We start from the raw sequence: 20,622 nt of genomic DNA, 5'->3' as shown, positions 1-20,622 counted from the left end.
TTCAGATATTTAATAAAATAAAAAAGAGACACTACCTATCTGGACTCAGTATTTGTCTCCAAACGATACTACCAACAAGAGATTTCATACGAGACACTACCAACTAGAGGTTTCATACGAGACACTACCAACTTGAGGTTTCATACGAGACACTACCAACTAGAGGTTTCATGCGAGACACTACCAACAAGAGGTTTCATACGAGACACTACCAACTAGAGGTTTCATGCGAGACACTACCAACAGGAGGTTTCATTAGAGATATTACCAACAAGAGGTTTCATTAGAGATATTACCAACAAGAGGTTTCATTAGAGATATTTCCAACAAGAGGTTTCATAAAAGATACTACACGGGAGGTCTAGTATGAAGGGCTAGTTAGCAGACTTACCCGATACATTGTGATAGGTTGTAACTCCTTGAAGGTCAGGTTTCTGGCAGGCTTGCTGCTTTTGGACCACTTGGAGCCCACAAAATTCAGGAGAGCTTCCCTAGCCACACTCTCTGACACTTGAGGCACCCTGTAGAATATATACAGTCAGGTCCAAAAGTATTGGCACCCTGTAGAATACATACAGTCAGGTCCAAAAGTATTGGCACCCTTGATAAAGATGAGAAAACAAATACTGTATAAAATAAATAATACAAATACAGAGATATATTGTATGCTCAAACAAATTAAAAAGTATATATTATACAATTGCTCAAATAAATACATTTTTATTAACAAGTAATGTTTTTTTTTCTAAAAAAGATATGGGTCAAAATTATTGGCACCCCTCATAATAAATCAAAACAAAGAACATTTTACTGGAATTCTACTTTTTAAAAATGTATCTCAGCTTAAAGCCACCATGCAGTCTTTTTTTAAATCATCACTGTATGTCTAATAAATCACTCTGTGTTTATTTCCCTGGACCGCCTCTTGCTGTTGAAATGCTCAGTCTGATCGTATGGGCGTGTTGATACAAATGTTTCTATATTTACATACACAACCCTGATTGGCGGACAGGATTGTTCAAGTTCTTGAGCCTACCCCGCTTCCCTCTTCAATGTACGAGGATGCATATGCAAATAAAAGATGACTAGTCATTGGTCAGAAATAATCAGATCAGATTGAGACGATAAAAATATTGTGGGGGCTGTTTTGTTAGACTTCCATGCGGCTTTTGACATTATAGATCATAGTATGCTGCTGGAAAAACGTATGTGTTATGGCTTTACACCCCCTGCTATATTGTGGATAAAGAGTTACCTGTCTAACATAATACAGAGGGGGTTCTTTAATGGAAGCCTCCCCAACATACAGTGGGTTGCGAAACTATTCACCCCTTGGCATTTTTCCTATTTTGTTGCCTTACAACCTGCAATTAAAATAGATTGTTGGGGGGTTTGTATCATTTGATTTACACAACATGCCTACCACCTTGAAGATCCAAATGATTTTCCTTGTGAAACAAACAAGAAATAAGACCAAAAAAAAAAAAAATTGTGTGCATAACTATTCACCCCGCCAAAGTCAATACTTTGTAGAGCCACCTTTTGCAGCAATTACAGCTGCAAGTCTCTTGGGGTATGTCTCTATAAGCTTGGCACATCTAGCCATTGGGATTGTTGCCCTTTCTTCAAGGCAAAACTGCTCCAGCTCCTTCAAGTTGGATGGGTTCTGCTGGTGTACAGCAATGTTTAAGTCATACCACAGATTCTCAATTGGATTGAGGTCTGGGCTTTGTCTAGGCCATTCCAAGACATTTAAATGTTTCCCCTTAAACCACTCGAGTGTTGCTTTATCAGTATGCTTAGGGTAATTGTCCTGCTGGAAGGTGAACCTCCATCCCAGTCTCAAATCTCTAGGTTTTCCTCAAGAATATCCCTGTATTTAGCACCATCCATCATTCCTTTAATTCTGACCAGTTTCCCAGTCCCTGCCGATGAAAAACATACCCACAGCATGATGCTGCCACCACCATGCTTCACTGTGGGGATGGTGTTCTCGGGGTGATGAGAGGTGTTGAGTTTGCGCCAGACATAGCATTTTCCTTGATGGCCAAAAAGCTACATTTTAGTCTCATCTAACCAGAGTACCTTCTTCCATATGTTTGGGGAGTCTCCCACATGCCTTTTAGCGAACAAACGTGTTTGCTTATTTTTTTCTTTAGCAATGGCTTTTTTCTGGCCACTCTTCTGTAAAGCCCAGCTCTGTGGAGTGTACGGCTTAAAGTGGTCCTAAGGACAGATACTCCAATCTCCGCTGTGGAGCTTTGCTGATCTTTCAGGGTTATCTTTGGTCTCTTTGTTGCCTCTCTGATTAATGCCCTCCTTGCCTGGTCTGTGAGTTTTGGTGGGTGGCCCTCTCTTGGCAGGTTTGTTGTGGTGCCATATTGTTTCCATTTTTTTAGAATGGATTTAATGGTGCTCCGTGGGATATTAAAAGTTTCCGATATGTTTTTGTAACCCAACCCTGATCTGTACTTCTCCACAACTTTGTCCCGGACCTGTTTGGAGAGCTCCTTGGTCTTCATGGTGCCGCTTGCCCCTTGCTTAGTGGTGTTGCATACTCTGGGGCCTTTCAGAACAGGTGTATATATATACACTGAGATCATGTGACAGATCATGTGTCACTTAGATTGCACACAGGTGCACTTTATTGAAATAAGTATTTAACTTCTGAAGGTAATTGGTTGCACCAGATCTTATTTAGGGGCTTCATAGCAAGGGGGTGAATACATATGCACGCACCACTTTTCTGTTTTTTATTTTTGTTATTTAAGTTATTTTTTTCATTTCACTTCACCAATTTGGACTATTTTGTGTATGTCCATTACATGAAATCCAAATAAAAATCGATTTAAATTACAGGTTGTAATGCAACAAAATAGGAAAAATGCCAAGCGGGTGAATACTTTCGCAATCTACTGTAAATGCCTGGAGTTTGCTAAACAACATTAGCTCTTGGATTGGAACCGATGCTATGGTCAGATGACATTGAAAATAGACCTCTGTGGCCAAGCACACCAGTGGTGGGTTTGGCGTCGAAAGAAGGATGCATATTTAGAAAAGAACCTCGTCACTACTGTAAAATATGGTGGTGGATCTTTGATGTTACTGGACAATTTTCCTTCCACTGGTCCTGGGGCCCTTGTTAAGGTCCAACGTACCAGGACATTTTAGGCCGAAACCTGGTTGCGTCTGCCAGGAAGCTGAAACTTGGCCGCAAGTGGATCTTCCAGCAAGACAATAACCACGAACACACATCAAAATCCACAAAGAAATGGTTAATTGACAACGAAATTAACATTTTGCAATGCCCATCTTAGTCTCCGGACTTCAATCCCATTGAAAACCTGTGCAGACGAAGGATATCAAGGATCTGGAAAGATTCTGTATGTATACAATAATTGTATACAATAACTCAATATTTGTATTTTTAGTTTACACAGTTTTTTTTGCTAATCTTTATCAAGGTAGTCTGGGGTGTAGTAGCAGTACAGTAATGTAGTCTGGGGTGTAGGAGCAGTATAGTACTGTAGTCTGGGGTGTAGTAGTACTGTAGTCTGGGGTGTAGTAGTACTGTAGTCTGGGGTGTAGTACTACTGTAGTCTGGGGTGTAGTAGTACGGTAGTCTGGGGTGTAGTACTACTGTAGTCTGGGGTGTAGTACTACTGTAGTCTGGGGTGTAGTAGTACTGTAGTCTGGGGTGTAGTACTACTGTAGTCTGGGGTGTAGTAGTACTGTAGTCTGGGGTGTAGTACTACTGTAGTCTGGGGTGTAGTAGTACTGTAGTTTGGGGTGTAGTAGTACTGTAGTCTGGGGTGTAGTACTATTGTCGTTTGGGGTGTAGTAGTACTGTAGTCTGGGGGTGTAGTAGTACTGTAGTCTGGGGTGTAGTACTACTGTAGTCTGGGGGTGTAGTAGTACTGTAGTCTGGGGTGTAGTAGTACTGTAGTCTGGGGTGTAGTACTACTGTAGTCTGGGGTGTAGTACTACTGTAGTCTGGGGTGTAGTAGTACTGTAGTCTGGGGTGTAGGAGCAGTATAGTACTGTAGTCTGGGGTGTAGTAGTACTGTAGTCTGGGGTGTAGTAGTACTGTAGTCTGGGGTGTAGTACTATTGTAGTCTGGGGTGTAGTACTACTGTAGTCTGGGGTGTAGGAGCAGTATAGTACTGTAGTCTGGGGTGTAGTAGTACTGTAGTCTGGGGTGTAGGAGCAGTAAAGTACTGTAGTCTGGGGTGTAGTAGTACTGTAGTGTGGGGTGCAGTAGTACTGTAGTTTGGGGTGTAGTAGTACTGTAGTCTGGGGTGTAGTACTACTGTAGTCTGGGGTGTAGTACTACTGTAGTCTGGGGTGTAGTACTACTGTAGTTTGGGGTGTAGTAGTACTGTAGTCTGGGGTGTAGTAGTACTGTAGTTTGGGGTGTAGTAGTACTGTAGTCTGGGGTGTAGTACTACTGTAGTCTGGGGTGTAGTAGTACTGTAGTCTGGGGTGTAGTAGTACTGTAGTCTGGGGTGTAGTAGTACTGTAGTCTGGGGTGTAGTAGTACTGTAGTCTGGGGTGTAGTACTACTGTAGTCTGGGGTGTAGTACTACTGTAGTTTGGGGTGTAGTAGTACTACTGTAGTTTGGGGTGTAGTAGTACTGTAGTTTGGGGTGTAGTAGTACTGTAGTGTGGGGTGTAGTACTACTGTAGTGTGGGGTGTAGCACTACTGTAGTCTGGGGTGTAGTACTACTGTAGTCTGGGGTGTAGTACTACTGTAGTCTGGGGTGTAGTAGTACTGTAGTCTGGGGTGTAGTAGTACGGTAGTCTGGGGTGTAGTACTACTGTAGTCTGGGGTGTAGTACTACTGTAGTTTGGGGTGTAGTAGTACTACTGTAGTTTGGGGTGTAGTAGTAGTGTAGTCTGGGGTGTAGGAGCAGTATAGTACTGTAGTCTGGGGTGTAGTAGTACTGTAGTCTGGGGTGTAGTAGTACTGTAGTCTGGGGTGTAGTACTACTGTAGTCTGGGGTGTAGTAGTACTGTAGTCTGGGGTGTAGTAGTACTGTAGTCTGGGGTGTAGTAGTACTGTAGTCTGGGGTGTAGTACTACTGTAGTCTGGGGTGTAGTAGTACTGTAGTTTGGGGTGTAGTAGTACAGTAGTCTGGGGTGTAGTACTACTGTAGTTTGGGGTGTAGTAGTACTGTAGTCTGGGGTGTAGTAGTACTGTAGTCTGGGGTGTAGTACTACTGTAGTTTGGGGTGTAGTAGTACAGTAGTCTGGGGTGTAGTAGTACTGTAGTCTGGGGTGTAGTAGTACTGTAGTCTGGGGTGTAGTACTACTGTAGTCTGGGGTGTAGTAGTACTGTAGTCTGGGGTGTAGGAGCAGTATAGTACTGTAGTCTGGGGTGTAGTAGTACTGTAGTCTGGGGTGTAGTAGTACTGTAGTCTGGGGTGTAGTACTACTGTAGTCTGGGGTGTAGTACTACTGTAGTCTGGGGTGTAGTACTACTGTAGTCTGGGGTGTAGTAGCAGTATAGTACTGTAGTCTGGGGTGTAGTAGTACTGTAGTCTGGGGTGTAGGAGCATATAGTACTGTAGTCTGGGGTGTAGTACTCTGGTCGGGTGTAGTAGTACTGTAGTCTGGGGTGTAGTACTACTGTAGTCTGGGGTGTAGTACTACTGTAGTCTGGGGTGTAGTACTACTGTAGTCTGGGGTGTAGTAGTACTGTAGTGTGGGGTGTAGTACTACTGTAGTCTGGGGTGTAGTCCTACTGTAGTCTGGGGTGTAGTAGTACTGTAGTCTGGGGTGTAGTACTACTGTAGTCTGGGGTGTAGTAGTACTGTAGTCTGGGGTGAAGTAGTACTGTAGTCTGGAGTGTAGTAGTACTGTAGTCTGGGGTGCAGTACTACTGTAGTGTGGGGTGTAGTAGTACTGTAGTCTGGGGTGTAGTAGTACTGTAGTCTGGGGTGTATTATTACTGTAGTGTGGGGTGTAGTAGTACTGTAGTGTGGGGTGTAGTAGTACTGTAGTCTGGGGTGTAGTACTACTGTAGTTTGGGGTGTAGTACTACTGTAGTCTGGGGTGTAGTACTACTGTAGTTTGGGCTGTAGTAGTTCTGTAGTGTGGGGTGTAGTACTACTGTAGTGTGGGGTGTAGTAGTACTGTAGTGTGGGGTGTAGTAGTACTGTAGTGTGGGGTGTAGTACTACTGTAGTGTGGGTGTAGTAGTACTGTAGTCTGGGGTGTAGTACTACTGTAGTCTGGGGTGTAGTAGTACTGTAGTGTGGGGTGTAGTAGTACTGTAGTCTGGGGTGTAGTAGTACTGTAGTCTGGGGTGTAGTAGTACTGTAGTCTGGGGTGTAGTAGTACTGTAGTCTGGGGTGTAGTAGTACTGTAGTCTGGGGTGTAGTAGTACTGTAGTCTGGGGTGTAGTAGTACTGTAGTCTGGGGTGTAGTAGTACTGTAGTCTGGGGTGTAGTAGTACTGTAGTCTGGGGTGTAGTAGCTACTGTAGTCTGGGGTGTAGTACTACTGTAGTCTGGGGTGTAGTACTACTGTAGTCTGGGGTGTAGTAGTACTGTAGTCTGGGGTGTAGTAGTACTGTAGTCTGGGGTGTAGTACTACTGTAGTCTGGGGTGTAGTAGTACTGTAGTCTGGGGTGTAGTACTACTGTAGTGTGGGGTGTAGTAGTACTGTAGTCTGGGGTGTAGTACTACTGTAGTGTGGGGTGTAGTAGTACTGTAGTGTGGGGTGTAGTAGTACTGTAGTCTGGGGTGTAGTACTACTGTAGTCTGGGGTGTAGTACTACTGTAGTCTGGGGTGTAGTACTACTGTAGTTTGGGGTGTAGTAGTACTGTAGTCTGGGGTGTAGTAGTACTGTAGTCTGGGGTGTAGTACTACTGTAGTCTGGGGTGTAGTAGTACTGTAGTGTGGGGTGTAGTAGTACTGTAGTCTGGGGTGTAGTACTACTGTAGTCTGGGGTGTAGTAGTACTGTAGTCTGGGGTGTAGTAGTACTGTAGTCTGGGGTGTAGTAGTACTGTAGTCTGGGGTGTAGTAGTACTGTAGTCTGGGGTGTAGTAGTACTGTAGTCTGGGGTGTAGTACTACTGTAGTCTGGGGTGTAGTAGTACTGTAGTGTGGGGTGTAGTACTACTGTAGTGTGGGGTGTAGTAGTACTGTAGTCTGGGGTGTAGTAGTACTGTAGTCTGGGGTGTAGTAGTACTGTAGTCTGGGGTGTAGTAGTACTGTAGTCTGGGGTGTAGTAGTACTGTAGTCTGGGGTGTAGTAGTACTGTAGTCTGGGGGTGTAGTAGTACTGTAGTCTGGGGTGTAGTAGTACTGTAGTCTGGGGTGTAGTAGTACTGTAGTGTGGGGTGTAGTAGTACTGTAGTCTGGGGTGTAGTAGTACTGTAGTCTGGGGTGTAGTATACTGTAGTCTGGGGTGTAGTAGTACTGTAGTGTGGGGTGTAGTAGTACTGTAGTCTGGGGTGTAGTAGTACTGTAGTCTGGGGTGTAGTACTACTGTAGTCTGGGGTGTGTAGAATAGTACTGTAGTCTGGGGTGTAGTAGTACTGTAGTGTGGGGTGTAGTAGTACTGTAGTCTTGGGTGTGTAGCAGTAGTACTGTAGTCTGGGGTGTAGTAGTACTGTAGTGTGGGGTGTAGTAGTACTGTAGTTTCGGGTGTAGTAGCAGCATAGTACTGTAGTCTGGGGTGTAGTAGTACTGTAGTGTGGGGTGTAGTAGTACTGTAGTCTGGGGTGTAGTAGTACTGTAGTCTGGGGTGTAGTAGTACTGTAGTGTGGGGTGTAGTAGTACTGTAGTCTGGGGTGTAGTAGCAGTATAGTACTGTAGTCTGGGGGTGTAGTACTACTGTAGTGTGGGGTGTAGTACTACTGTAGTGTGGGGTGTAGTAGTACTGTAGTGTGGGGTGTAGTAGTACTGTAGTGTGGGATGTAGTAGTACTGTAGTGTGGGGTGTAGTAGTACTGTAGTGTGGGGTGTAGTACTACTGTAGTGTGGGGTGTAGTGCTACTGTAGTCTGGGGTGTAGTAGTACTGTAGTGTGGGGTGTAGTACTACTGTAGTCTGGGGTGTAGTAGTACTGTAGTCTGGGGTGTAGCAGATAGCACTGTAGTGTGGGGTGTAGTAGTACTGTAGTCTGGGGTGTAGTAGTACTGTAGTCTGGGGGTGTAGTAGTACTGTAGTCTGGGGTGTAGTAGTACTGTAGTGTGGGGTGTAGTAGTACTGTAATGTGGGGTGTAGTAGTACTGTAGTCTGGGGTAGTAGCAGTAGTACTGTAGTCTGGGGTGTAGTAGTACTGTAGTCTGGGGTGTAGTAGTACTGTAGTCTGGGGTGTAGTACTACTGTAGTCTGGGGTGTAGTAGTACTGTAGTGTGGGGTGTAGTAGTACTGTAGTCTGGGGTGTAGTAGCATACTGTAGTCTGGGGTGTAGTACTACTGTAGTGTGGGGTGTAGTACTACTGTAGTGTGGGGTGTAGTAGTACTGTAGTGTGGGGTGTAGTAGTACTGTAGGGTGGGGTGTAGTACTACTGTAGTGTGGGGTGTAGTAGTACTGTAGTCTGGGGTGTAGTAGTACTGTAGTCTGGGGTGTAGTAGTACTGTAGTGTGGGGTGTAGTAGTACTGTAGTGTGGGGTGTAGTAGTACTGTAGTGTAGTACTACTGTAGTTTGGGGTGTAGTACTACTGTAGTCTGGGGTGTAGTACTACTGTAGTTTGGGCTGTAGTAGTTCTGTAGTGTGGGGTGTAGTACTACTGTAGTTTGGGGTGTAGTAGTACTGTAGTGTGGGGTGTAGTAGTACTGTAGTGTGGGGTGTAGTACTACTGTAGTGTGGGGTGTAGTAGTACTGTAGTGTGGGGTGTAGTAGTACTGTATTGTGGGGTGTAGTAGTACTGTAGTGTGGGGTGTAGTAGTACTGTAGTGTGGGGTGTAGTAGTACTGTAGTCTGGGGTGTAGTAGTACTGTAGTCTGGGGTGTAGTAGTACTGTAGTCTGGGGTGTAGTAGTACTGTAGACTGGGGTGTAGTAGTACTGTAGTCTGGGGTGTAGTACTACTGTAGTTTGGGCTGTAGTAGTACTGTAGTGTGGGGTGTAGTACTACTGTAGTTTGGGGTGTAGTAGTACTGTAGTGTGGGGTGTAGTAGTACTGTAGTGTGGGGTGTAGTACTACTGTAGTGTGGGGTGTAGTAGTACTGTAGTGTGGGGTGTAGTAGTACTGTAGTGTGGGGTGTAGTAGTACTGTAGTCTGGGGTGTAGTAGTACTGTAGTCTGGGGTGTAGTAGTACTGTAGTGTGGGGTGTAGTAGTACTGTAGTTTGGGGTGTAGTAGCAGTATAGTACTGTAGTCTGGGGTGTAGTAGTACTGTAGTCTGGGGTGTAGTAGTACTGTAGTCTGGGGTGTAGTAGTACTGTAGTGTGGGGTGTAGTAGTACTGTAGTGTGGGGTGTAGTAGTACTGTAGTGTGGGGTGTAGTCGTACTGTAGTCTGGGGTGTTGTAGTACTGTAGTGTGGGGTGTAGTAGTACTGTAGTTTGGGGTGTAGTCGTACTGTAGTCTGGGGTGTAGTAGTACTGTAGTTTGGGGTGTAGTAGCAGTATAGTACTGTAGTCTGGGGTGTTGTAGTACTGTAGTGTGGGGTGTAGTAGTACTGTAGTTTTGGGTGTAGTAGCAGTATAGTACTGTAGTGTGGGGTGTAGTAGTACTGTAGTTTCGGGTGTAGTAGCAGTATAGTACTGTAGTCTGGGGTGTATTAGTACTGTAGTGTGGGGTGTAGTAGTACTGTAGTCTGGGGTGTAGTAGTACTGTAGTCTGGGGTGTAGTAGTACTGTAGTGTGGGGTGTAGTAGTACTGTAGTCTGGGGTGTAGTAGCAGTATAGTACTGTAGTCTGGGGTGTAGCACTACTGTAGTGTGGGGTGTAGTACTACTGTAGTGTGGGGTGTAGTAGTACTGTAGTGTGGGGTGTAGTAGTACTGTAGTGTGGGATGTAGTAGTACTGTAGTGTGGGGTGTAGTAGTACTGTAGTGTGGGGTGTAGTAGTACTGTAGTGTGGGGTGTAGTGCTACTGTAGTTTGGGGTGTAGTAGTAATGTAGTGTGGGGTGTAGTACTACTGTAGTCTGGGGTGTAGTAGTACTGTAGTTTGGGGTGTAGTAGCAGTATAGTACTGTAGTGTGGGGTGTAGTAGTACTGTAGTCTGGGGTGTAGTAGTACTGTAGTCTGGGGTGTAGTAGTACTGTAGTCTGGGGTGTAGTAGTACTGTAGTGTGGGGTGTAGTAGTACTGTAATGTGGGGTGTAGTAGTACTGTAGTTTCGGGTGTAGTAGCAGTATAGTACTGTAGTCTGGGGTGTAGTAGTACTGTAGTGTGGGGTGTAGTAGTACTGTAGTCTGGGGTGTAGTAGTACTGTAGTCTGGGGTGTAGTAGTACTGTAGTGTGGGGTGTAGTAGTACTGTAGTCTGGGGTGTAGTAGCAGTATAGTACTGTAGTCTGGGGTGTAGTACTACTGTAGTGTGGGGTGTAGTACTACTGTAGTGTGGGGTGTAGTAGTACTGTAGTGTGGGGTGTAGTAGTACTGTAGGGTGGGGTGTAGTAGTACTGTAGTCTGGGGTGTAGTAGTACTGTAGTGTGGGGTGTAGTAGTACTGTAGTCTGGGGTGTAGTAGTACTGTAGTGTGGGGTGTAGTAGCAGTATAGTACTGTAGTCTGGGGTGTAGTAGTACTGTAGTCTGGGGTGTAGTAGCAGTATAGTACTGTAGTCTGGGGTGTAGTAGTACTGTAGTCTGGGTGTAGTAGCAGTATAGTACTGTAGTCTGGGGTGTAGTACTAATGTAGTTTGGGGTGTAGTAGTACTGTAGTCTGGGGTGTAGTAGTACTGTAGTCTGGGATGTAGTAGTACTGTAGTGTGGGGTGTAGTACTACTGTAGTCTGGGGTGTAGTAGTACTGTAGTCTGGGTTGTAGTAGTACTGTAGTCTGGGTTGTAGTAGTACTGTAGTCTGGGGTGTAGTAGTACTGTAGTCTGGGGTGTAGTAGTACTGTAGTCTGGAGTGTAGTAGTACTGTAGTCTGGGGTGTAGTAGTACTGTAGTGTGGGGTGTAGTAGTACTGTAGTCTGGGGTGTAGTAGTACTGTAGTCTGTGGTGTAGTAGCTTACTGTAGTCTGGGGTGTAGTAGCACTGTAGTCTGGGGTGTAGTACTACTGTAGTCTGGGGTGTAGTAGTACTGTAGTCTGGGGTGTAGTAGTACTGTAGTCTGGAGTGTAGTAGTACTGTAGTCTGGGGTGCAGTACTACTGTAGTGTGGGGTGTAGTAGTACTGTAGTCTGGGGTGTAGTAGTACTGTAGTCTGGGGTGTATTATTACTGTAGTGTGGGGTGTAGTAGTACTGTAGTGTGGGGTGTAGTAGTACTGTAGTCTGGGGTGTAGTACTACTGTAGTTTGGGGTGTAGTACTACTGTAGTCTGGGGGTGTAGTACTACCGTAGTTTGGGCTGTAGTAGTTCTGTAGTGTGGGGTGTAGTACTACTGTAGTCTGGGGTGTAGTAGTACTGTAGTGTGGGGTGTAGTACTACTGTAGTGTGGGGTGTAGTAGTACTGTAGTCTGGGGTGTAGTAGTACTGTAGTCTGGGGTGTAGTAGTACTGTAGTGTGGGGTGTAGTAGTACTGTAGTCTGGGGTGTAGTAGTACTGTAGTCTGGGGTGTAGTAGTACTGTAGTCTGGGGTGTAGTAGTACTGTAGTCTGGGGTGTAGTACTACTGTAGTTTGGGCGTAGTAGTGCTGTAGTACTACTGTAGTCTGGGGTGTAGTAGTACTGTAGTCTGGGGTGTAGTAGTACTGTAGTCTGGGGTGAAGTAGTACTGTAGTCTGGGGTGTAGTAGTACTGTAGTCTGGGGTGTCGTACTACTGTAGTCTGGGTTGTAGTAGTACTGTAGTCTGGGGTGTAGTACTACTGTAGTCTGGGGTGTAGTAGTACTGTAGTCTGGGGTGAAGTAGTACTGTAGTCTGGAGTGTAGTAGTACTGTAGTCTGGGGTGTAGTACTACTGTAGTGTGTGGTGTAGTAGTTCTGTAGTCTGGGGTGTAGTACTACTGTAGTGTGGGGTGTAGTAGTACTGTAGTCTGGGGTGTAGTAGTACTGTAGTCTGGGGTGTAGTAGTACTGTAGTGTGGGGTGTAGTAGTACTGTAGTGTGGGGTGTAGTAGTACTGTAGTGTAGTACTACTGTAGTTTGGGGGTGTAGTACTACTGTAGTCTGGGGTGTAGTACTACTGTAGTTTGGGCTGTAGTAGTTCTGTAGTGTGGGGTGTAGTACTACTGTAGTTTGGGGTGTAGTAGTACTGTAGTGTGGGGTGTAGTAGTACTGTAGTGTGGGGTGTAGTACTACTGTAGTGTGGGGTGTAGTAGTACTGTAGTGTGGGGTGTAGTAGTACTGTAGTGTGGGGTGTAGTAGTACTGTAGTGTGGGGTGTAGTAGTACTGTAGTCTGGGGTGTAGTAGTACTGTAGTCTGGGGTGTAGTAGTACTGTAGTCTGGGGTGTAGTAGTACTGTAGACTGGGGTGTAGTAGTACTGTAGTCTGGGGTGTAGTACTACTGTAGTTTGGGCTGTAGTAGTACTGTAGTGTGGGGTGTAGTACTACTGTAGTTTGGGGTGTAGTAGTACTGTAGTGTGGGGTGTAGTAGTACTGTAGTGTGGGGTGTAGTACTACTGTAGTGTGGGGTGTAGTAGTACTGTAGTGTGGGGTGTAGTAGTACTGTAGTGTGGGGTGTAGTAGTACTGTAGTCTGGGGGTGTAGTAGTACTGTACTCTGGGGTGTAGTAGTACTGTAGTCTGGGGTGTAGTAGTACTGTAGTCTGGGGTGTAGTACTACTGTAGTTCTGGGGTCTGTAGTACTACTGTAGTCACTTGGGGTGTAGTAGTACTGTAGTCTGGGGTGTAGTAGTACTGTAGTCTGGGGTGAAGTAGTACTGTAGTCTGGGGTGTAGTAGTACTGTAGTCTGGGGTGTCGTACTACTGTAGTCTGGGTTGTAGTAGTACTGTAGTCTGGGGTGTAGTACTACTGTAGTCTGGGGTGTAGTAGTACTGTAGTCTGGGGTGAAGTAGTACTGTAGTCTGGAGTGTAGTAGTACTGTAGTCTGGGGTGTAGTACTACTGTAGTGTGTGGTGTAGTAGTTCTGTAGTCTGGGGTGTAGTACTACTGTAGTGTGGGGTGTAGTAGTACTGTAGTCTGGGGTGTAGTAGTACTGTAGTCTGGGGTGTAGTAGTACTGTAGTGTGGGGTGTAGTAGTACTGTAGTGTGGGGTGTAGTAGTACTGTAGTGTAGTACTACTGTAGTTTGGGGTGTAGTACTACTGTAGTCTGGGGTGTAGTACTACTGTAGTTTGGGCTGTAATAGTTCTGTAGTGTGGGGTGTAGTACTACTGTAGTTTGGGGTGTAGTAGTACTGTAGTGTGGGGTGTAGTAGTACTGTAGTGTGGGGTGTAGTACTACTGTAGTGTGGGGTGTAGTAGTACTGTAGTGTGGGGGTGTAGTAGTACTGTAGTGTGGGGTGTAGTAGTACTGTAGTGTGGGGTGTAGTAGTACTGTAGTGTGGGGTGTAGTAGTACTGTAGTCTGGGGTGTAGTAGTACTGTAGTCTGGGGGTGTAGTACTACTGTAGTTTGGGGTGTAGTAGTACTGTAGTGTGGGGTGTAGTAGTACTGTAGTGTGGGGTGTAGTAGTACTGTAGTGTGGGGTGTAGTAGTACTGTAGTGTGGGGTGTAGTAGTACTGTAGTCTGGGGTGTAGTAGTACTGTAGTCTGGGGTGTAGTAGTACTGTAGTGTGGGGTGTAGTAGTACTGTAGTTTGGGGTGTAGTAGCAGTATAGTACTGTAGTCTGGGGTGTAGTAGTACTGTAGTCTGGGGTGTAGTAGTACTGTAGTCTGGGGTGTAGTAGTACTGTAGTGTGGGGTGTAGTAGTACTGTAGTGTGGGGTGTAGTAGTACTGTAGTGTGGGGTGTAGTCGTACTGTAGTCTGGGGTGTTGTAGTACTGTAGTGTGGGGTGTAGTAGTACTGTAGTTTGGGGGTGTAGTCGTACTGTAGTCTGGGGTGTAGTAGTACTGTAGTTTGGGGGTGTAGTAGCAGTATAGTACTGTAGTCTGGGGTGTTGTAGTACTGTAGTGTGGGGTGTAGTAGTACTGTAGTTTTGGGTGTAGTAGCAGTATAGTACTGTAGTCTGGGGTGTAGTAGTACTGTAGTGTGGGGTGTAGTAGCAGTATAGTACTGTAGTCTGGGGGTGTAGTAGTACTGTAGTGTGGGGTGTAGTAGTACTGTAGTCTGGGGTGTAGTAGTACTGTAGTCCGGGGTGTAGTAGTACTGTAGTGTGGGGTGTAGTAGTACTGTAGTCTGGGGTGTAGTAGCAGTATAGTACTGTAGTCTGGGGTGTAGTACTACTGTAGTGTGGGGTGTAGTACTACTGTAGTGTGGGGTGTAGTAGTACTGTAGTGTGGGGTGTAGTAGTACTGTAGTGTGGGGTGTAGTAGTACTGTAGTGTGGGGTGTAGTAGTACTGTAGTGTGGGGTGTAGTAGTACTGTAGTGTGGGGTGTAGTGGTACTGTAGTGTGGGGTGTAGTACTACTGTAGTCTGGGGTGTAGTAGTACTGTAGTTTGGGGTGTAGTAGCAGCATATAGTACTGTAGTGTGGGGTGTAGTAGTACTGTAGTCTGGGGTGTAGTAGTACTGTAGTCTGGGGTGTAGTAGTACTGTAGTGTGGGGTGTAGTAGTACTGTAATGTGGGGTGTAGTAGTACTGTAGTTTCGGGTGTAGTAGCAGTATAGTACTGTAGTCTGGGGTGTAGTAGTACTGTAGTGTGGGGTGTAGTAGTACTGTAGTCTGGGGTGTAGTAGTACTGTAGTCTGGGGTGTAGTAGTACTGTAGTGTGGGGTGTAGTAGTACTGTAGTCTGGGGTGTAGTAGCAGTATAGTACTGTAGTCTGGGGTGTAGTACTACTGTAGTGTGGGGTGTAGTACTACTGTAGTGTGGGGTGTAGTAGTACTGTAGTGTGGGGTGTAGTAGTACTGTAGGGTGGGGTGTAGTACTACTGTAGTGTGGGGTGTAGTAGTACTGTAGTCTGGGGTGTAGTAGTACTGTAGTCTGGGGTGTAGTAGTACTGTAGTGTGGGGTGTAGTAGTACTGTAGTGTGGGGTGTAGTAGTACTGTAGTGTAGTACTACTGTAGTTTGGGGTGTAGTACTACTGTAGTCTGGGGTGTAGTACTACTGTAGTTTGCTTCTGTGTGTGGCTGTAGTACTACTGTAGTTTGGGGTGTAGTAGTACTGTAGTGTGGGGTGTAGTAGTACTGTAGTGTGGGGTGTAGTAGTACTGTAGTGTGGGGTGTAGTAGTACTGTAGTGTGGGGTGTAGTAGTACTGTAGTCTGGGGTGTAGTAGTACTGTAGTCTGGGGTGTAGTAGTACTGTAGTCTGGGGTGTAGTAGTACTGTAGACTGGGGTGTAGTAGTACTGTAGTCCGGGGTGTAGTACTACTGTAGTTTGGGCTGTAGTAGTACTGTAGTGTGGGGTGTAGTACTACTGTAGTTTGGGGTGTAGTAGTACTGTAGTGTGGGGTGTAGTAGTACTGTAGTGTGGGGTGTAGTACTACTGTAGTGTGGGGTGTAGTAGTACTGTAGTGTGGGGTGTAGTAGTACTGTAGTGTGGGGTGTAGTAGTACTGTAGTCTGGGGTGTAGTAGTACTGTAGTCTGGGGTGTAGTAGTACTGTAGTCTGGGGTGTAGTAGTACTGTAGTGTGGGGTGTAGTAGTACTGTAGTGTGGGGTGTAGTAGCAGTATAGTACTGTAGTCTGGGGTGTAGTAGTACTGTAGTCTGGGGTGTAGTAGTACTGTAGTGTGGGGTGTAGTAGTACTGTAGTGTGGGGTGTAGTAGTACTGTAGTGTGGGGTGTAGTCGTACTGTAGTCTGGGGTGTTGTAGTACTGTAGTGTGGGGGTGTAGTAGTACTGTAGTTTGGGGGTGTAGTCGTACTGTAGTCTGGGGTGTAGTAGTACTGTAGTTTGGGGTGTAGTAGCAGTATAGTACTGTAGTCTGGGGTGTTGTAGTACTGTAGTGTGGGGTGTAGTAGTACTGTAGTTTTGGGTGTAGTAGCAGTATAGTACTGTAGTGTGGGGTGTAGTAGTACTGTAGTTTCGGGTGTAGTAGCAGTATAGTACTGTAGTCTGGGGTGTAGTAGTACTGTAGTGTGGGGTGTAGTAGTACTGTAGTCTGGGGTGTAGTAGTACTGTAGTCTGGGGTGTAGTAGTACTGTAGTGTGGGGTGTAGTAGTACTGTAGTCTGGGGTGTAGTAGCAGTATAGTACTGTAGTCTGGGGTGTAGTACTACTGTAGTGTGGGGTGTAGTACTACTGTAGTGTGGGGTGTAGTAGTACTGTAGTGTGGGGTGTAGTAGTACTGTAGTGTGGGATGTAGTAGTACTGTAGTGTGGGGTGTAGTAGTACTGTAGTGTGGGGTGTAGTAGTACTGTAGTGTGGGGTGTAGTGCTACTGTAGTTTGGGGTGTAGTAGTAATGTAGTGTGGGGTGTAGTACTACTGTAGTCTGGGGTGTAGTAGTACTGTAGTTTGGGGTGTAGTAGCAGTATAGTACTGTAGTGTGGGGTGTAGTAGTACTGTAGTCTGGGGTGTAGTAGTACTGTAGTCTGGGGTGTAGTAGTACTGTAGTCTGGGGTGTAGTAGTACTGTAGTGTGGGGTGTAGTAGTACTGTAATGTGGGGTGTAGTAGTACTGTAGTTTCGGGTGTAGTAGCAGTATAGTACTGTAGTCTGGGGTGTAGTAGTACTGTAGTGTGGGGTGTAGTAGTACTGTAGTCTGGGGGTGTAGTAGTACTGTAGTCTGGGGTGTAGTAGTACTGTAGTGTGGGGTGTAGTAGTACTGTAGTCTGGGGTGTAGTAGCAGTATAGTACTGTAGTCTGGGGTGTAGTACTACTGTAGTGTGGGGTGTAGTACTACTGTAGTGTGGGGTGTAGTAGTACTGTAGTGTGGGGTGTATTAGTACTGTAGGGTGGGGTGTAGTAGTACTGTAGTCTGGGGTGTAGTAGTACTGTAGTGTGGGGTGTAGTAGTACTGTAGTCTGGGGTGTAGTAGTACTGTAGTGTGGGGTGTAGTAGCAGTATAGTACTGTAGTCTGGGGTGTAGTAGTACTGTAGTCTGGGGTGTAGATATAGCATAGTACTGTAGTCTGGGGGTGTAGTAGTACTGTAGTCTGGGTGTAGTAGCAGTATAGTACTGTAGTCTGGGGTGTAGTACTAATGTAGTTTGGGGTGTAGTAGTACTGTAGTCTGGGGTGTAGTGGTACTGTAGTCTGGGATGTAGTAGTACTGTAGTGTGGGGTGTAGTACTACTGTAGTCTGGGGTGTAGTAGTACTGTAGTCTGGGTTGTAGTAGTACTGTAGTCTGGGTTGTAGTAGTACTGTAGTCTGGGGTGTAGTAGTACTGTAGTCTGGGGTGTAGTAGTACTGTAGTCTGGAGTGTAGTAGTACTGTAGTCTGGAGTGTAGTAGTACTGTAGTCTGGGGTGTAGTACTACTGTAGTGTGGGGTGTAGTAGTACTGTAGTCTGGAGTGTAGTAGTACTGTAGTCTGTGGTGTAGTCTTACTGTAGTCTGGGGTGTAGTAGTACTGTAGTCTGGGGTGTAGTACTACTGTAGTCTGGGGTGTAGTAGTACTGTAGTCTGGGGTGAAGTAGTACTGTAGTCTGGAGTGTAGTAGTACTGTAGTCTGGGGTGCAGTACTACTGTAGTGTGGGGTGTAGTAGTACTGTAGTCTGGGGTGTAGTAGTACTGTAGTCTGGGGTGTATTATTACTGTAGTGTGGGGTGTAGTAGTACTGTAGTGTGGGGTGTAGTAGTACTGTAGTCTGGGGTGTAGTACTACTGTAGTTTGGGGTGTAGTACTACTGTAGTCTGGGGTGTAGTACTACTGTAGTTTGGGCTGTAGTAGTTCTGTAGTGTGGGGTGTAGTACTACTGTAGTTTGGGGTGTAGTAGTACTGTAGTGTGGGGTGTAGTAGTACTGTAGTGTTGGGTGTAGTACTACTGTAGTGTTGGGTGTAGTAGTACTGTAGTCTGGGGTGTAGTAGTACTGTAGTCTGGGGTGTAGTAGTACTGTAGTGTGGGGTGTAGTAGTACTGTAGTCTGGGGTGTAGTAGTACTGTAGTCTGGGGTGTAGTAGTACTGTAGTCTGGGGTGTAGTAGTACTGTAGTCTGGGGTGTAGTACTACTGTAGTTTGGGCTGTAGTAGTACTGTAGTGTGTAGTACTACTGTAGTCTGGGGTGTAGTAGTACTGTAGTCTGGGGTGTAGTAGTACTGTAGTCTGGGGTGAAGTAGTACTGTAGTCTGGGGTGTAGTAGTACTGTAGTCTGGGGTGTCGTACTACTGTAGTCTGGGTTGTAGTAGTACTGTAGTCTGGGGTGTAGTACTACTGTAGTCTGGGGTGTAGTAGTACTGTAGTCTGGGGTGAAGTAGTACTGTAGTCTGGAGTGTAGTAGTACTGTAGTCTGGGGTGTAGTACTACTGTAGTGTGTGGTGTAGTAGTTCTGTAGTCTGGGGTGTAGTACTACTGTAGTGTGGGGTGTAGTAGTACTGTAGTCTGGGGGTGTAGTAGTACTGTAGTCTGGGGGTGTAGTAGTACTGTAGTGTGGGGTGTAGTAGTACTGTAGTGTGGGGTGTAGTAGTACTGTAGTGTAGTACTACTGTAGTTTGGGGGTGTAGTACTACTGTAGTCTGGGGTGTAGTACTACTGTAGTTTGGGCTGTAGTAGTTCTGTAGTGTGGGGTGTAGTACTACCGTAGTTTGGGGGTGTAGTAGTACTGTAGTGTGGGGTGTAGTAGTACTGTAGTGTGGGGTGTAGTACTACTGTAGTGTGGGGTGTAGTAGCAGTGTGTGGGGTGTAGTAGTACTGTAGTGTGGGGTGTAGTAGTACTGTAGTGTGGGGTGTAGTAGTACTGTAGTGTGGGGTGTAGTAGTACTGTAGTCTGGGGGTGTAGTAGTACTGTAGTCTGGGGGTGTAGTAGTACTGTAGTCTGGGGTGTAGTAGTACTGTAGACTGGGGTGTAGTAGTACTGTAGTCTGGGGGTGTAGTACTACTGTAGTTTGGGCTGTAGTAGTACTGTAGTGTGGGGTGTAGTACTACTGTAGTTTGGGGGTGTAGTAGTACTGTAGTGTGGGGTGTAGTAGTACTGTAGTGTGGGGTGTAGTACTACTGTAGTGTGGGGTGTAGTAGTACTGTAGTGTGGGGTGTAGTAGTACTGTAGTCTGGGGTGTAGTAGTACTGTAGTCTGGGGTGTAGTAGTACTGTAGTGTGGGGTGTAGTAGTACTGTAGTTTGGGGTGTAGTAGCAGTATAGTACTGTAGTCTGGGGTGTAGTAGTACTGTAGTCTGGGGTGTAGTAGTACTGTAGTCTGGGGTGTAGTAGTACTGTAGTGTGGGGTGTAGTAGTACTGTAGTGTGGGGTGTAGTAGTACTGTAGTGTGGGGTGTAGTCGTACTGTAGTCTGGGGTGTTGTAGTACTGTAGTGTGGGGTGTAGTAGTACTGTAGTTTGGGGTGTAGTCGTACTGTAGTCTGGGGTGTAGTAGTACTGTAGTTTGGGGGTGTAGTAGCAGTATAGTACTGTAGTCTGGGGTGTTGTAGTACTGTAGTGTGGGGTGTAGTAGTACTGTAGTTTTGGGTGTAGTAGCAGTATAGTACTGTAGTCTGGGGTGTAGTAGTACTGTAGTGTGGGGTGTAGTAGTACTGTAGTTTCGGGTGTAGTAGCAGTATAGTACTGTAGTCTGGGGTGTAGTAGTACTGTAGTGTGGGGTGTAGTAGTACTGTAGTCTGGGGTGTAGTAGTACTGTAGTCTGGGGTGTAGTAGTACTGTAGTGTGGGGTGTAGTAGTACTGTAGTCTGGGGTGTAGTAGCAGTATAGTACTGTAGTCTGGGGTGTAGTACTACTGTAGTGTGGGGTGTAGTACTACTGTAGTGTGGGGTGTAGTAGTACTGTAGTGTGGGGTGTAGTAGTACTGTAGTGTGGGATGTAGTAGTACTGTAGTGTGGGGTGTAGTAGTACTGTAGTGTGGGGTGTAGTAGTTCTGTAGTGTGGGGTGTAGTACTACTGTAGTTTGGGGTGTAGTAGTACTGTAGTGTGGGGTGTAGTAGTACTGTAGTGTGGGGTGTAGTACTACTGTAGTGTGGGGTGTAGTAGTACTGTAGTGTGGGGTGTAGTAGTACTGTAGTGTGGGGTGTAGTAGTACTGTAGTGTGGGGTGTAGTAGTACTGTAGTGTGGGGTGTAGTAGTACTGTAGTCTGGGGTGTAGTAGTACTGTAGTCTGGGGGTGTAGTAGTACTGTAGTCTGGGGTGTAGTAGTACTGTAGACTGGGGTGTAGTAGTACTGTAGTCTGGGGGTGTAGTACTACTGTAGTTTGGGCTGTAGTAGTACTGTAGTGTGGGGTGTAGTACTACTGTAGTTTGGGGTGTAGTAGTACTGTAGTGTGGGGTGTAGTAGTACTGTAGTGTGGGGTGTAGTACTACTGTAGTGTGGGGTGTAGTAGTACTGTAGTGTGGGGTGTAGTAGTACTGTAGTGTGGGGTGTAGTAGTACTGTAGTCTGGGGTGTAGTAGTACTGTAGTCTGGGGTGT

The 20,622-nt window shown here is 45.9% G+C and overlaps 1 protein-coding gene across 1 annotated transcript in view; it reads right to left on the bottom strand.

Moving 5' to 3' along the window:
* Positions 1-20,622, bottom strand: part of ssuh2.1 (ssu-2 homolog, tandem duplicate 1) — a 56,024-nt gene that overhangs the window by 14,786 nt on the left and 20,616 nt on the right. Inside the window, exon 4 of the mRNA XM_014134074.2 lies at positions 392-521. Coding sequence (XP_013989549.1) covers positions 392-521 — 130 coding nt within the window. The remainder of the gene's footprint in view (positions 1-391; positions 522-20,622) is intronic.

This window comes from Salmo salar, chromosome ssa12, assembly GCF_905237065.1.
Source record: "Salmo salar chromosome ssa12, Ssal_v3.1, whole genome shotgun sequence".
NCBI classification, from domain to species: Eukaryota; Metazoa; Chordata; class Actinopteri; order Salmoniformes; family Salmonidae; genus Salmo; species Salmo salar.
Note: the sequence above shows the minus strand (reverse complement) of the source record. Positions and strands in the feature narration are given on the sequence as shown.